The sequence below is a fragment of the Puntigrus tetrazona genome, chromosome 25, assembly GCF_018831695.1.
Source record: "Puntigrus tetrazona isolate hp1 chromosome 25, ASM1883169v1, whole genome shotgun sequence".
In the NCBI taxonomy this organism is placed as follows: domain Eukaryota; kingdom Metazoa; phylum Chordata; class Actinopteri; order Cypriniformes; family Cyprinidae; genus Puntigrus; species Puntigrus tetrazona.
Genome location: NC_056723.1, coordinates 4,911,014 through 4,928,337, shown reverse-complemented (window position 1 = coordinate 4,928,337; position 17,324 = coordinate 4,911,014). Strand labels below are relative to the sequence as shown.

At 38.7% G+C, this 17,324-nt stretch overlaps 2 protein-coding genes across 2 annotated transcripts; both read right to left on the bottom strand.

Moving 5' to 3' along the window:
* Positions 1-301: 301 nt before the first annotated feature.
* On the bottom strand, positions 302-3,514 carry si:ch211-256a21.4. The gene is made up of 4 exons (XM_043227568.1): positions 3,375-3,514; positions 3,078-3,271; positions 1,341-1,532; positions 302-1,265 (listed from the first exon to the last, which is right to left on the bottom strand). The coding sequence occupies exons 2-4, from the start codon at positions 3,265-3,267 to the stop codon at positions 955-957; spliced, it is 693 nt and encodes a 230-aa protein (XP_043083503.1). The 5' UTR covers positions 3,268-3,271; positions 3,375-3,514; the 3' UTR covers positions 302-954.
* A 1,909-nt stretch (positions 3,515-5,423) lies between these two features.
* Positions 5,424-17,214, bottom strand: accs (1-aminocyclopropane-1-carboxylate synthase homolog (Arabidopsis)(non-functional)). The gene is made up of 15 exons (XM_043228476.1): positions 15,964-17,214; positions 13,935-14,545; positions 13,166-13,225; positions 12,695-12,765; positions 12,483-12,552; positions 12,298-12,364; positions 11,874-11,971; positions 11,660-11,737; positions 11,477-11,577; positions 10,336-10,425; positions 9,308-9,353; positions 9,075-9,216; positions 7,505-7,647; positions 7,258-7,411; positions 5,424-7,152 (listed from the first exon to the last, which is right to left on the bottom strand). Exons 1-15 carry the CDS (start codon positions 16,568-16,570, stop codon positions 6,743-6,745), a joined length of 2,748 nt encoding a protein of 915 aa, XP_043084411.1. The 5' UTR covers positions 16,571-17,214; the 3' UTR covers positions 5,424-6,742.
* Between the last annotated feature and the right edge of the window lie 110 nt (positions 17,215-17,324).

Sequence of the window (17,324 nt, the reverse complement as noted above, 5' to 3'; positions counted from 1 at the left end):
ATAAATAATATTTTACATAAATATGACATTTATTGTATATTTAAATAAGTGTAAAAAAAAAAAAACTAAATTAATGAAAGTAATCTTAAAACATTCTTTCAATATGATCTCAGATTTCTCGGATGGATGGATGAATAGATAGATCGATTTGGACTCAACCTTGAATGAAAACCATTTCATTTATTGGTTTAATAATTGGTTTTATAGTTAGTTATATAGCTTCCAAAATACACAAGATATACTGCTCTTTGCGTCACCAGCAGAGAGCACTGTTTGCACATAAAAAAAAGACAAAAACGACTGCAGCACCATCTAGTAGTGTTTAATTTTGCATTAGCACCTTGAAGTCCCTATTACACTAAAGTGTTAGCAGTATAAAAGTGCTCTGACATATTGAAACAGTATTGTGTGCAAAACTGAGAAGAAGCAGAACCATCCGGGATGAAGTGATCACCATTTTTGGCAGTGAGCATTACAGGAAAGTGGATCTTAGCGGTTCAAAACTTTTTAAAAATGTGTCACTAATGATTGCATTTGCAGTAGCATTGCTTAAGCACTTCCCATTGCGATCGTTAGCCGCTTTATCAGACATTAACTACTTCAGTGCTTTCTTGTTCTTGTTCCTTCGTGTAGCATATTTACCATGCATTTTAAAAAGCATGTAGGTTGACACCTCTGAAAGTCAACTGTGAAAAGCTACAGAAAAATAGCTTGTGAACTCTGATGGTCCATTAGTCACATATTCCGAACATCCTCGTCCAAATATATCTGTCAAAGCCATCCCCGAACCATGTGACCTGTAGCCTTGTGTCCTGCTTCACAGAGAGCAGTTACAGCTTTCTCATCCAGGTCCTCGACCCCTGTTGTGAGGCATATGCTCAGCTCATACATTTGGCTAGAAGACCAAGAGGGTATTCTTTTTTGTGTATTTCCACGCCACCTCCTTCCTCTCGCTCAAGGCACTGACAAGTACCTCCTGAAGTCAGGATGAGACTTATGCTGCGAGCGATGGCAACCCTCGCTATAAGATCGCGCGTGCGCGATCTCCGGGGCCTTCCACCACATTTCTCCAGCCTTTTTTAACTCCGGCAGAATGTCGGGAACCACAAACTTCTCTGCCAGGAAGATCACAGGCAGCACGGCCAATAGAGAAGCCCAACCCACCGCTCCCAGCCAATAGGACGGGCCGAGCCGACCGACGTCCTCCCTGATCTCGCCAATGTGTTGATGGGTGAAAAGCCCCCAGCTGAGCAAAAAGAAAAATCCTGGGAAAGCAAAATCGCAAAAGTTAAAACGTGGATATCGCTTAACTAAGGAAACCTGAATAGGGAGGTACTGACCTGTGGGTACTAGTGTGAACAGCAGCAGGGTGGTCGGGTCGATAGCCTGGCCTGCCATCAGCAGCGAGCGAGTGTTGGAGTAGGAACGCACCGTTTGGGACGTCCAGCAGAGGGCAAACATGAGACACAGCAGTCCAGAGCTCACAGACATCAGGAAAGCCACCAGTGCAAACACTCTCTCGGCCTCCAGAGCTGTGAAAAAAAAAAAAAAAACAGGGACACAAACACCTTCAGTAACGCCATACTGTATAACAGGCTCCTTGGAGACCAATTAAATAGTCTGCTGTAATGAGTGATGATTATGTCCAGACACAAAATTGAAAATTGATTTATTTTATGTCAATGACGATGACTATCAGTTAAAAATATGAATTCTTTAACAAAATACTTTTGTCATTGACACACACAGAAATACATAGAACTATAAAATTTTTATGAAAAATTGTGTATTATATATACATATATATTAAGGAGGCTGTGAAAATGCTTTTGATCTTTTATTTTGAATCTAACCTGTCGTTGGATAATGCGAATTTAAAATGTGGCAAAATATCATTATCAAATAAATGTTTTTCTCTAATACACACACATCTAGAAATTCTTATGAGTAAAATAAGACTGAAACATCTGAAGTATATTAACATTCATATTTACACATTTGAGCACTCCAGAGTGATTATGAACATTAAACAATTATCCAGCCATGGCTTGCTGTTTCACAGAAATATAAATAGGAGGGGAACAAAGCTAAAAAAAAAAAAAAAAAAAAAAAAAAAAATTACTTAATTTTTGTGATTTTTTTTGGGCTTAAAAAAACATTAACTGACACAATAAAACACATCCCACTGATTTCCTTTGCGTTTTTGTCCAAATTTTATATATATATATATATATATATATATATATATAAAAAAAAAAAAAAGAACAGCACCTCATCATGAAACTATTTAAAACAGACCCGATCGGTCATTACTTCATACTTCATTATTTATATCTATCACCATATGTCTTGTTCTGAAGAAGAACTGAACCGAGGGGAAAACCAGACGAGCTCCAACTAACAAAACATGCAAGTAATGCAAGTCCAGCGTGTCATAGCCTGTCTGCTGCAGCCCACCGATGCGTAGAAACCCCTCCAACACAAAACTGTATCATTATTTTACACCAACGTTGGAAATTCAGAATTAGTTTACAGATTCCCTCTCATTTGACTGTTCTGAGCTTCTCGGCAGGTCAAAACCTGCAAAAATGCTTTCAATTCCTATCAATTCCTTCTGGCTATATATTTTAATACTCCTAAAAACAATTATTTTCAAGGCTTTAAACGTGAAACGCACAACAGGAATGCATTTAATTAGGTTTTTTACTGTTTTTATAGATGCCAGGTTTTGCAAAAATGAATGAAGGCCACACGTGGGCTACTAAAACATGACAGATCAAACCCAAATAAAATTGCTTTCGGAGGTGTATGCATACTTTTTTTACATTTTCTTTTTTTTTTTGAGGGGCCACTACTACCAGTCCTGACGGACTTCTTTCCCTAGACAGAATACAACATGACTGCAGCAAAAAAAAAAAAAGCTTTTATTAACTTTTAAGCTTATAATGTTGTAGTATATTGTAGTAATATAGTATATTATTCTTTTTTAAGCAAACTATTTGAAACTATGCTTGCTTACTATTGTGACAAATAGCTTTTATTCCCTAAGATCTGTGAGAAAAGCACACATCACACACCTTTAGCAATGTCTTCAGTGGTCCAGCTGTCGTCCAGTCTGGTCTCGTTCCCTGAGGTCCACAAACCCCGGTCATCCAGCCATCGAGGTGTCCAGATTGCGTAGCTGATACACAAACAGCCCATCAAGCCGACACAAGCTTCAATAAATCGAAATCGACTCCTCGAGTCGACCAGTTCTGGTCCTTGCATCGCTCTGTTGACGAAAAGTGAATGGTTAGACGTAATGACACGACAAAGCTGCCAGTTTAGCTGGACGTTCAGACAAAATTTAGGAAATCGTTGTTAGGTTTGCTTACCTTGAATGGCTTGGGTCTCTAAAATGTGTTTAAATGATAGTTTTGTTTCCACGCAAGACAATAGCTGATCGCTGTCAAATATCAGATGAATCAGAGAGACAGAAACAAGAGCGTTTTATATCATGTGCAGGCGCTTTTCACTTCCCCCTCACGATGCTGTAATATGACACTGTAAAGATTTCCCTCGACCCACAGCGGAGACCCACTCGCAATGGAAACTCCCCCTCTCATAAACATTCACACATACACTGAGCGCTTAAATTCCCCAAGAAACCCTGCGAGTACTTTCAGTGAGTCAGTGTGGTTTGGATAGTGAAAATGATATTGTAGAAATCACTTTACTGTGCTCAAAGGGGCCTGTGGGCTGAATTTCATTATTACGTTTCATTAATCATAAGTATATATGTAAATGTGTATTGATTAAAAATGTAAACTGACATTTCCTTACACACTACAACAAAAGACAAAGCGTTTTTAGCTGGAGAAAGTACTAGTGTTCTAAAATTGCCGTCACTGTATGGGTGTGAAAACTTCTGGAATTTGAAGATCAAGGTAAATTGTGCTATATTTGTCTTCTAGGAAACATGCACATATCTTCTGTTGCTTCCGAAGAGCAGTAATAAAAAAAAATATATATATATATATATATATACACACACACACACACACACACACACACGTTTATTGCTCATGTTCCCTTCTTGAGCATCAGTGAATGACGTTTGAACCTTTTTTAATAGCCGTGTTTGAGTCCTCATTGTTAAAAGATGAATTTCAAAATCATACAATCTTTGCCGGAAAGCGTTAACATATTCAAAAGATGCTGGAAAACCTAGGACATGGAGGATTTGTCTGCAGAACAGTGTTCAGTTTAACTGTAAAGCAAGCGAGCGACTCATGAACAACCCTCACAAAGCAAACAACAGTTGTGGATCATCCAAGTAACCACACACAGTATTAAGAACCAAGGGTTCACAAACTTTTGAATGGGCTTATTTTAATAATTAAAGCTATTTTTTTGTCTCACGAAATAAATATAAAAAATAACATGCATTTTGCATCATCTCTCATATTGTTAAAATTACATTTTCACAGATTCTGCAAGGGGTTCACAAACGTTCAAGCAGTACTGTATAATGTGTGTATACACACACACACACACACACATAGTGGAGACTAGAGGAACACTAGCATCTTCTCCAGCTAAAAATGTGTTTAAGAAAGTTATTTCTATGTTTTGCTCTGGTGTGTCAGTAAGAAATATCAGTTTACATTTTCCAACATACATTTTACCATCCAGTGAGATTTTTGTTTGCCAGAGTCTGACAACAGCCAGTGCTCAACACAAGACGTCTGGTCTGGAATGACATGATGAAACAACAAACTGAGACACATTACATCCAGAAGAGCTGTGGAAACGTCTCCAAGATGCTTCAAGAAACCTGCGAAGCAACAGTATTGATAAAGTCATAAACAGATTTTCTTTATAAATTAATTTCCAAAAACAAAATTATTTCCACATTTGGTGTGATCATCCTTTGTGTTTAAAAGCATCTTTTGCCATCGTGCAGCCGCCTCCTAGTTTTTCAGGTAACTAGTTTTGCAGGTAGGTCTCTTGAAGCATCTTGGAGAACAGAAGTCTCACTGGATTATAACAAGTAATGCCACAATTGAAATTAATATTTAGAAACGTAAAGTGTTATTCCCTACTGACACGCTACAGCAAAAGATAGATATTTTGGCCACCATGTGTGTATAACTTTTTTGCTTCTTTTAGTAGTAAGAGACGTAGTCTGAACCACAGTAACTGCAGCAGTACATCATGAGGGTGGTTGTGTCGTCATGGCAACGACTAAACGGCACAGGAAAGAACCACTCTCTATTCTCCAGCAAGGTGGGCTCACAGGAAACCCAGAAACATGGTTATTTCCTGTCGTTTGCTTTCTGCCACAGACCTCAGGTCAGTTTCGCCGTATTCTCAACGATAAAAGCGAGTCTGCGGCATCTGATCTCAGATCGTTTTAAAGGAGGAACACAACACGATGAAAATATAATTCAACATATAACGTTTTAATTGACGATTGATTCATTCGTTCAGTCAGGAGCCCTTAAAACATTTAACACCAATGAAACAAGGCATTCTCCTCGGAAGCTGAAAACCGATAAAGCAACCACGGTGTCGAAAAAAGGCATTTTTTGGAACATATTCAACTTGCAAAGATAAGAAGTGTCACAAAGTAAATAAACACATCCACTTTTTATCCTGTAACTGAAAGCCAAGTCAATTAAACCCCCCCCCCAACAAAATCTTAAATTATTTAAAATCAATTTGGAGGGGTCATATCATACATCATTTTTCCCCTGAGGTTTAGAGTGTAATGTTAGTCCTTTTTTTTTTATGTGTGCCAAAAATATTTACAGGAAAAAACACTGAAATATTAAAAGCTCTGTCTGGTGCTTTGCCTTTAAGACTTTCATATAAAAACAAGTACCGGGACTTCGCATTTACATACGGGAGGTCAACAATAAAGTTATTCTATAATAAAAGTCTCTTTTAAAAGCTGAAAGTGATTTCTGCCGTTCTAACTGTTAAGATCCGACTAAATTTGTCTCTCGATTCAAATCTTGGGATCCCTTGCAAGGCCGTGCAGAGTTTTAGGTGCTACACACAGTCAGAAAAACTGCAAAAAAAATTCTTAATGAGTATTTAATTAGTCTTTTAAGTGAAATATAAAAAAAGCCTTAAAACTACATCTGTTTACATAAGAAACAACACAAGACTTGTCAAAGACTCTCTTGAATATCAGTTTGTCTTGCTGCACCATTAAATAAAAAATACTTGTATTAAACATATATAATGCATTGCCGTTTCTTATGTAAATCTATTTGTTTTAAGTTTTTTTTTTTTACTGAAAAGTCTAATTTTAAGAATAACATTCATTAAGAATAAGTTTTTGTTTCTTGCAGGACGAGAAGCAAATTTTAGGCTCTGAAAGTTATAATATAATTTCCCTTATACAAAATATTAATTTGAAAATAAATTGATTTCTCACAATAAGACCCCTCTAAATTACCTCAGAGACAATGGACTGGATGCTTAAAATTTGACATGAGTGCAATTAAAGGGGCAGTCTCCAATTACTGTGACAGCCAGGGTAATAATTAAAGTACAAAAACATCCAACATTTCATATACTGCTGTGGTGACTCTCTGTAATCGTTTCAATCTCTAATTACAGGGATCGCCGTTTTGTTGTTTCTGCAATTAACAGAGTTTGCCTTTAAACTGTAGATAAGGTGAAAGTATCTTTTATAAAAAAAGAAAAAGACAGTTGTATTTCACAAACTTGTTTCTAATCAGCTGTTACTCTATTTTCTGGCTTTGCCGAGCAAGTCTGTAAAAACATCCAACTGCGTTGGGTCCTGTCCAGCAGCTAGCTCAGGCTTGTGCTTCTCCAGCCAATCAGACGTGTGGATCTGCTGTCGCAGAGTACCAATCAGAGAGTCCAGACTCTCGGAGCGGATATCGGATTGGCCGTTAATAACGGCAAAGTTCTCATCAGCCAATGAGACGGGTTCTGTCTTAATGTGTATTGTGTCAAGTTTGGTTTGAGCGCTTGAGGTCTTGAGTGTTTGGTCTTTGCACTCATCTACTGTCTTAGTGTCTTCCCTCCTCGCTGTCCCACGGCTGTCATCCTGTCCGCCACTTGCTGTCCTCTGTGTCTCAAGCACTGAAGAGCCCTGAAGTTCTTCTAATGCATTTTTAATCCTCTGCACACCTGAATAACAATGATTTGAATGGAATAAATGCCAAATCACATTTTATCCCACTCCACAGGACAAGACGACAGGAAGTGAAATGGAAAAGGAACCAATCGACAGACCTAGCTTTAGCTTGTGCAGTTGATCAGTGAAGATGATTCTGAACCAGCCTGGAGAAGCACAGCTGAAAGCCTGACCACAGCTCAGAAGAACCTTGTGCTTGAGAAAACACCTCCACAGACACAGCTCCTCTGCAAACGTCTTCTCATTCAGATACTACACGAACACCAAAACAAAAACGGAAATCGGCTGAACTTGACTGATTTCAAGAGTTTCAAGGATGCAGAAATCTTTTCTTAAGGGGCTCACCTTGCTCAAGTCCGCCCAGATGAAGAAACCCGCACTCCTGTGCAGGAAAGGTATGTCCAGTTTCTTCAGCTCTTCCGTCATGAAGCTGTGAGCCTCTTTTAGCCTGCGTCTGTTCTCTGGAAGGAACTCGCTATTCAGCCAGCCTGGAAACAGCAAGAAATCTCCCTCAGTTGAGTGCTGTTGTGAACGAATCAATTTTAAATGATCCGTTCATGAAATAGACTGTATTTGGGTTTAACTCGATCACTCAAGATACAATTCATGTTCTCACGCAGTGAAAAAGAAGAGAAAACAACAGAGCAGGTTGGTTTAGGTATGAAACAAAATCTCAGCTTTCGATTTTTTTTACATTTAGGAAATTCAATTAAATACCGTTTAGTTATTCTTTAATGTGTCATGACAGATCGCAGCAGGGTCTCAGCTCGAGTGGCACATGAAGCGATCATTCTTCTCTTTACTAGTTATATAATGAAATTACAGCGTTAAAAATTTGGTGTTATGATTGATCAGATCGCTTGTCAATCAAAATCCCCGCAAAGGGCCAATCACGCACCAGAAGGGAAATGTTATCAATGAATAATGACTTAAACTTTGGTCTACTCATCATTCAAAGCAAATGTATAGCTTCAAATATAGCCATACAGACCATTTTGATGCTATGTTTACAGGACAATCAGTCTTCATTTATAATAGTCAAAGGTTAAGGGTACATTTTACATTTACATTTAGTCATTTAGCAGACGCTTTTATCCAAATGCAGCAGTGCATAACTGCTCTGAGTGGGGTCTTGACTTGCCTAACGCAGACACGAGGCTGAGGTGAAGGTGAGGGTGAAGGTGCGTAAGAGTGATTTTGCACCTTTTTGCGATGGCTGACATGGATGACATTTTCCATGACAACAAATGTACCAAAAATGTCATGTATAGACGACATAGGTGTCAAGCGACCCCCTTTCACACTGGGCAGTGAAAATGACTAAAAATGCTGTATTATGTATGCCAGGCCAGTAGGTGGTGATGTCACATTGTAAAGAAGCGCTAACATAAAAATAAACATGTACATATGAGTCTATGATACAGTATTTGCAAAAACTTAAAATGTTTAAAAATCAAGGTTTTTTTATGCTATTGTGTTTTTATTGTGTTTATACAGTTTGATTGACATTAATTGGAAAAAACATGATTTTTGAAAGTTCTCAAAAACAGAGTTATCTGTTTTTGCAAATGAGCTTTTCATATGCATTTCCCGAAAAATTGGCTTTTTTTTGTTTGCTTGCTTGCGTTTACACGGAGACAAAGGTGTTCAACGGTTCACATTTTCAGGCCCACAATTGTCAAGTAAATGAAAGGCCAAGACGTCTACATAGTTTTACATTTTTTAGTTGAAAACGGTGCAATGCAAACACATACTAAGTACTTAAAAAAAAAAACTACAATATACCACCCTTTTGACAGTATGATTTGGGACACACGAACACAAATTTTTAATACTAGGCAGGACGAAATGTATGGGAATTGTGAATCAGCCATAGGGCGAAAAACATCGACAAAGCCAGGGAGAACATGGGTACCTCTGTCTCTGAGAAGCTGCGCCATCTGGTACTGTGTGGGTCCTGGGACTCCATGGAAACAGCCCAGCTGATCCAGAGCCTGAACCAAATCTCTATTCTCAGAGTAGACCGTGCCAACTCGCATTCCTGCCATAGCAAAGTCCTATACGTGTACACAACAACATTTGAAAACAATAAAGCAAGGCCAAGAATCTGAGGAAATGCTATTCCCACAGTTGAAATAGTGACAATACCTTACTGACACCCCACATGATGTGGGTTCTTTGGGGATCTGGCAACCTGTGGAAAAATGTGCGATGATTAGTACGATATTCACATGTACCTATGGCCAAAATTGATATCATGATGTTTTTCTTAATCTCGGTGGCTACTACATAGTTCCAATATCAAAATAAACAATACTTTAAAATTTTCAGAAAAATTTATTTGCCAAATTGCAGAACCTCCTCCTATAAAACCACACAGTATCTTAGAAATAAAAATAGTATAATAATAAATATTCACCTTTAGCCTTCATACAACCTCACAAACAAAAAGTCAGAAAAATCTCAGACTCACCTTATTAATATTAATACATTTTAGCTTTAAACTAGAACATATGCAGATTATTCTTAAAGATTGAAATAAAAGTGCTTCAGCCAGGATAAAGAATATGAAAAGGGCTCAAAGGGAAACAGAAAAGAAGTGATGTTGCTGGAGATGGGCTTATTGAAAATGCAAATTCATTCTGTCAGCAGGAGGCGCTTTTGGAGCGACAGAAAAAAAAAAAAAAAAAAAAAAAAACTCTGCTCATAAAAATTACTTTATCAGATAAAATGAAAATGATATTGAAACTTCTTCAAAGATACATCCATATAAAACTCCCATGCCATGTTTCGATTTTGAAATGTGCGTTGCTCATGTATATTCAACAAAGTCAAACTGTCAGGAAAATGTATAAATAAATGTTTCTTTTATTGAAACTCTACTTGTGCCCTAAGCAAAAAGTTACTTTCTGACATTACAATAAAGATTTAAATAATATTTCAGCTAAAAAAAAAAATACTTTCAACAAATTATATATATTTTTAGGCAAAATACACTTTTGAGGAGTTCGACTAGAATTCAACTAGAACACAAGATTACATTTTCCTTGACACCTAATGAAGTATGTTTCAGTTTTAGCTCAGGGCATATTAGTTCATTGAGCAGAAAACTAAGTAAATTAGAATTTAGAAAGCACAGAAGTAAGAGAGAGAGTCTTCGCGTGCACGTCTCTCACCCCTCCAAGCTGAGAACACTGCGAAACGTATCCGTCTCGTTGAACACGGAGAGCATGTAAATCTCATCCACGATCACATGAAGCTTGTGCCTGGAGCAAATGAGAGCGAAAGCGTGAATAAATCAGTGCCGCTGAGGGCAGAAATTAAAATTCAAATGACATTCGTGAACACAAATGTAATTTCTCGTCAGTAGAGTGCAACTTAATGAAGCGCGTGAAAACAAAGCGCGATCGCAGGCCCAACTAGAAAGTTTTTCATCGTTTATTCGTCATCATGCCGTTCCAAAACCGTTTCGAAAAATGACGTTTTCCCCACAACAAATGGAACGGCAAGCTCTGAAGTGCAAATTCTCTTATGATAGTAACCCGTCTCCGCTCAATAAATGTTTTGCTTATATGGAAAAAGACCCGCATAAACATTCTTAAAACAATCAGTTTTGTTACATTAAAGGAACACTTCCCTATTTTTGAAAATAGGCTCATTTTCCAGTTTCCCTAGACTTAAACAGTTGAGTTTTACAGTTTTTAAATCTATTCAGCCGATCTCCAGGTCCGTCGATAGCGCTTTTAGCTGCAGCTCAGTGTAGATTGTTGAATCCGATTAGACCATTATCATCTCGCTCAAAAATCACCAAAGAATCTATATTTTTTAATAAGAATCTGCATAACATCATTGCACCTGCTGCACCCTGATTATTAGGCTGAAATAAGATTATAATTTCTAGCCATATCGGCCTACAAAATCGCAACTTTTCATTTTCTGTAATTCTCAGTACACGATGGAACTACAGAAGGTTAATATTTTTTAAAACTTTATTTATAAGCATTTCTCACAGAAGAGTCCATTTTAAAATAGGAACCGTTTGGGAATTCTTTGATCATCTTTGAGCGTGATGCTAACGGTCTAATCAGATTCAATTATCTACGCTAAGCTGCGGCTAAAAGCGCTACCGCCGGAACTAGAGAGTCTAAGATGGTAAAACTCAACTGTTTAACTCTAGGGGAGTTAAAGTAACAGCGCGTTCCTTTAAGCAAAGTTATACATGCCATTAATATTTCTGTATTGATCAAATGACACTGACTTCAAGATATTAAAGATCTGAACGAAACAGCGGCTTTGGTTCAGTGCTTTGAAACTCACATTTTGGCAAACTGCAGAAAGGCGATCATCTCTTCAGACGAGTACACTTCTCCCAGTGGATTGTGGGGGTTTAACAGAATAAGGGCTTTGATGTTCAATCCCTATTTAAAGAAAGTACAACTTTAATAAGAGTCACACAAAGTGAGTTTCAAGCGAGTAAACTGTATGTTTAAGTAAGTTTACCTCTTTTTTGGCCTCTTTAAGAGAGTTCTCCAGTTTCTCAACAGTGAGCTGGAACGGTCTGACATCACGTCCTGTGGGCTATACCAAAAAGATACAAATACAAACAGAAATATAAGACGTATAGCCACAAGACACAGAAAATAAAGCGGCAAGAAACCGCTATAACACGTCAATGTTGCATTATGAAATATTACGATTGAAATTTCTCTATCACCTGACTGTAAAGTGGCACATGGTGTAATTTGACACTGCTGTACAAGCCTACATCCTCCGTTATAACACCATAGAAGGGCGACGGGATGAGAATGGCATCTGTAAAACACAATATCAAGTCACATTTCAGACACATACAGCCAATCCTGGTTTAATTTTGCACCATTATCAAGTAAAATCAAGTAAAGAAACATTTTCTCAATTCATAAAAAGGTTTACTCTCCACATCCGAGGCTTTCAGTAAATGGCAACGATGCTGAAAATGAAGCTTTGCATCAAAGGACTAATTTACGTTTTAAAATGCATAAAAAAACAGCTCCTTTGACTTTTTCCCGTATTTTCGATCAAATAAATGCAGCCTTGGTGAGAATGTGAAAAAAAAACATCAAAAGCAATCATGAGACCAGACATGTTCTGTCTGATACCTTCTGGGTCACAAAGCGAAGCTGCCAGAGCCGAGAACAGAGACCCACAACCGTTCATAACACAGACCTGCGAAAGAACCAAAGAAAATCAGCGTGTGGTCCGATTTCTCCTTTAACAGAAAGAAGAAGGCTAACAGAAATAATACAGTGAAAATAATATAGCACCGATATAGAAAAAGACTCACATTCTCTGGTTTTAGCGGTTTGGGAGAACTGCAGAAGTCTGAGAGGAACTTAGCAACTTCCTCTCGAAGGCTTTGGGGAAAAGAACATCGATACTGTGAAATGAAAGCTGAGCATGGGATTTTACACAAACACCGTGAGTCAAATTAATTATAGATTTTTTTACAGGAAAAACAAGCACGGTTCAAAGAAGCTAAGAAAAATGGTTTCTTACAAACTGTGGCCTTTCCAGTCTGGGTATTGTAAGAAAGCAGGCTCGACGTGAAGCATGTCAGGTCGCATCAGCTGTTGGAGATACCAAGAATCGATCAAAATAACCTCAAAGTGTAATATCCAGGCTCGATAACAATTTCTGTGCATATAAAGGCTTTTGGAAGCCTTTCTTGTAGTAGCAACACTAAAAAAATTCCTCTGAAGACCATGTGAGCGGTGCTTGCCGGTGCAAAACTTGACAGGCTTCTGTAGATGGTTGCTAGGATACTGGTATGCAGTTTCTGAGGTGTTCTGAATGGCATTTAGCTTGTTTTTATTCAGCTGCTATACTGTGTTTTGGCTGGTTGCTCACTGGCCATGATAGTGTGATATATATTATAATGGGATTTTTTTTTTCACTCGATTTTTTTTTTGCCCAACAGGTAAAAAATCAGCGCTAATGAACGCTAAAAAAATAAACTGCATCTCTTACTCTTTTCCGCAGGAGGTCAAAGCACAGCTTGTTTTCACTGGTTCCTAAGTTTATAATGCCCTGAAATAAATCACATTACAAACCACAGAAAATTAGCACACAGCAGAAGCTAGACGAATACAAAAATCACACTAAAATAAGCAAACTAAAAAAAGGAAGAACAAACCAAGCGAGTGACTGGAGATGCATAATTTCACGAATCTTCTCTAATGCAAGCGGTTGTATCTCGATTCGTGAATATTGTTTTGGATATAAATTATGAACTTATATAAATTATGGCCAAAGGTCAATATTTTAGCAATTTATTGTAAACCAAGTTTATTTTAACCCCCTCCCACCACAGGTGTTATCTAGTGGTTCAGTACAGTGCAGTAAAATGTCTCTATTTCTCTTTTTTTTTCCTTTTTTTTTCATGCAATATACAATTTTTCTTGATTTGGGGAAAATAAACCCCCCCAAAGAAAGCAGCGTTTAGTTAATTTGCCGCTACATAAATAAATTAAATTTAAATTGTTACATTAATCAATTTAAAGTGTCCTTGCTAGATTAAATCATTAATTTCTTTAAAAAATAAATAAATAAATATAAAAGTATATGATTTATCATGTTTTTCCACATCCAGACCAAAGCGCACTACAATTCACGCACAAATGACTGAAAAGAAAAGACATCTTACTGCAGCGTATACTAAATTAAAAACCGCCAACAACAAAAAATATGCAATAATTAATAATAATAATTAAGCTGTACTGTTTTCATGGAGACTAACATGAGGGTTTGAGTTCTCGTCGTGCTTGTTGGCGTGATACTGATTGTAGCCTTCCTGTAGGATTCCCTGCTTCAGCCGCATGCTATTACCACGGCGGGAAAGGTACGGGTTGTACTGGGCCGTCTGATCGCCCCAAAGCATGCTGGGTACGGCTTTGGCACTGTTCGGTAACAAATAGGGGAACAAGGTTTGTGAGGTGCCGGGGATCGTTTCCCTGCTGGTGGAGACGCTCTGCTCCTCCGTCCCATGCGATGAACTCAGGACTTTGGTCAACATGGACATGAGACGAAACTCGTGATCTCTCTCCTGCTTGGCCCGTCTCTCCTCCTGCTGCTCCCTCCGCTCCTCGGCCTGCGCCTCCTGCCGCATCCGGGCCTCCTCCAGAGCCAGGAAACGCTCCTCTGCCGTCTGCTGCCAGCTTAGATATCCAGCCAGGGCGTTCGATAGCACCCCATCGCCCCCACGTCCCACTCGCCGGCGCTTCCTCTGATGGAACGATCCGGAAGCCCCTTCTTGGTCGCCATGGCTACCTCCGTCTCTCATCACAATGGGAGCTGTTGCCGGGGATACACCCGCACCGGAGGAGCCAGTCATGTTCTGGTCACTGCAATCTGCGGCGTGATATCGTCAGAAATTAAACATCAAAATCAGTCAATAAGAGATAAAAGACCAAATAAAAACTTGATTAAAAATTTACTGAACAATTATCTCAACATTTCATTAAAGCGACAGTTGGTGTGATAACACGCCAGCGCTGTCAAGAACATCTGCGGTGATGAAAGTGAGGCACTGGATGGAAAATCACCGCCAACAGCAGAGACACAACAAAGGGTCTGGCAGAAATACTGCAATAAAGCCTGTACGCCGTTAAACCGCACAGACCTTTTAGATAAATATGGATAATATCAGCTAAAACCGGTAGGTCAGGCTCATAGTTCAATGCAATTTTGATGCTACATCTACGTGACGCCATTTTGTGCACGCACTGCTGTGATGAAAATATTATTCCTGAAGGTCAACTGAAACGCAATGAAATAAATGCAATGCGCAAAAATAATAAACATGCCAAACAAAATGTATGAAATAAACACTACATTAGTTTTTTATTATGTTCTAAACTGATAACGAAGTGATGGTAAAAACATGGGTAAAAACACAAAAAGCCTTGCGTTTTAAATAAATAAACCGCTGATTAAATTAAATGTTCCTAGTGCATCATATCAGCATATTAAAATGATTTCTGAAGGATCATGCGACTGAAGTAATGATGATAAAAATTCAGCTTCGCATCACAGAAATATTTTGTTTTTATATCTATTACAATAAAAACAGTTATAATAATATTTTATAATTTTAGTGTATTTTTTATCAAATAAATGCATCATTGCTGAACTAAATAAAAGTCTTAATAAATAAAAATGTATAAAAATTATTAATAATAATAATAATAATAATAAAAAAATCTTATAAACCCTAAACTTTTGACCTTACGCAGGTGGTGTTTTGTTAAGTTTAATCTGTCGAGGCAGATGGGTTTATTTTGTATCATTCAAACATTTTTTTTTTCATAAATTGAATACTATTGTTACAAATTGTGCAGATTTAAATGTGACCAAAGTATGTCTCGAATTTTCAAAAATAGCCCACCATATCCTTAACTCAGAACGAGTTGAATATTGCTAACTAATATGTAACTTATAAAGTTATATTGCATGCCATCGTTTTCCAGGTGTTACTGCAAACCAAAAACACTACTACGTTCCTGTTCTGTTCGTGTATGTTTATGTGTGAAAATTGATTTTCATAAAACTGCAGTGGGACCAACGGTGAAAAAAATCTAAACTGCCTCCCAAAATCCTAAATCATGGAGAAATACGCATTTGTGAGCACACTAACCTACCCGCCCGCCTATGCAACGCGCGGCTGTATAGTGGACTGTGTGTATACTGCGCAGCGCACCGTGCAGATTATGTTTGGTTTCTATTGCACCGTCGACATTCACACGTCCAAATCTGTGCTTTCGCGATACCTGATGGGGAACAGACGACATGCGCGTTTCCCTGCTCTCCGTCCATCTCGGCGTTCTCCTCCGCGCCGGGACCCGTATGTTTGTGTTCAGCGGCGCCTGCTTCATCGTCCTCATCAACAGGTCCGAACTCATAGAGCATCTCGGGAGGGCCCACCGCTTCATCATCCGAGCTCATCACTTCCGTCTTGATCTCCAGTATCTCACCTGCCCTGGGCGGGTGACCGGGCGCCTCTGACCCCTGCATCCCGGTCACTTGGTTCGTCACCGTGCCGCCCCATAAAGGCAGAGTCGAACCGGAGGTAGCAGCGGACCGGTTGCTCTGCGCCCTTTCCATCAGCTCGTAATACCTCGCGGACCTCAGAGTCTTCTGCTTGTACTCCAGCTTCAACTTTTTGATCTTCTCCCTGCATTGGTCCCCGGTCCGATTGATGCCCTTCTGTCGCAGAGTGCTGGCGATTCGGTTGAACACATGCTGGTTTCGGAGGCAGGTCACCAGCTCGGTTTGGACCGGCACGTCTGACCAGATCTGCAGCAGCTCCAGCACCTCTGGCTCGGACCAGTTGCTGCCGCGCTCGTACTTTTTACCGTAGACGTGAATCAAATGCATTGCAGCACTACAACTAAAGCTACGGCGTTATGTTTATAGACTGCTGCGAGTATGTTCACGCATTGGTGTGGTGCCGCGTTTACGTGACTAAAAGCAAATGCATTAAAATAGTACAACTCCAAGGCGTTAGTTGCTGTGATCAATCATCTAAAACGAGCGCTGGTACTTTACCACGAGCGGAACCAGATTCCTTTACTTTCTAATAACAGTCTCGATCATGCATTTTCAGCCCGATGCTTTTGTTCTTTATTCAAACAAGTCCTGATACATCCGGGTTCACGGCACATGCGTGCTGCCCTTATTCCGGGATAAATTTGGACCGTGACAACAAAGAACGGCGCTGCGCATGCGCTGAACGAGGAACGGCGAAGCGAGAGACGCATTTGTTGCATAAGCGCGCCATCTAGTGCTTACACTGATATTTTCGAAACTTTTTTTCGACTTACGTTTATTATTTATTAACGTTGTTAGATAAGAATCCAATTAACATATACATGTTTTTCGTTACTTTAGTGTGTGTGATGTTTAACACACTACAATAAGTTTTTATGTGTTAATATTAGTATAGCTGTTTATAACAGCTGTGTATTAGTTAACATGAACTCACCATTAAAAATACTTCTAACGCATTTATTTTTATTTACAACATAATTTACAAAAACATTATTGAATACAGCTTTGTGTTTAATTTATTTGGGCACGAGGAAAAAATAGGCCTATCAGTAGTAATTGTTTTTTTTTTATTATTATTATT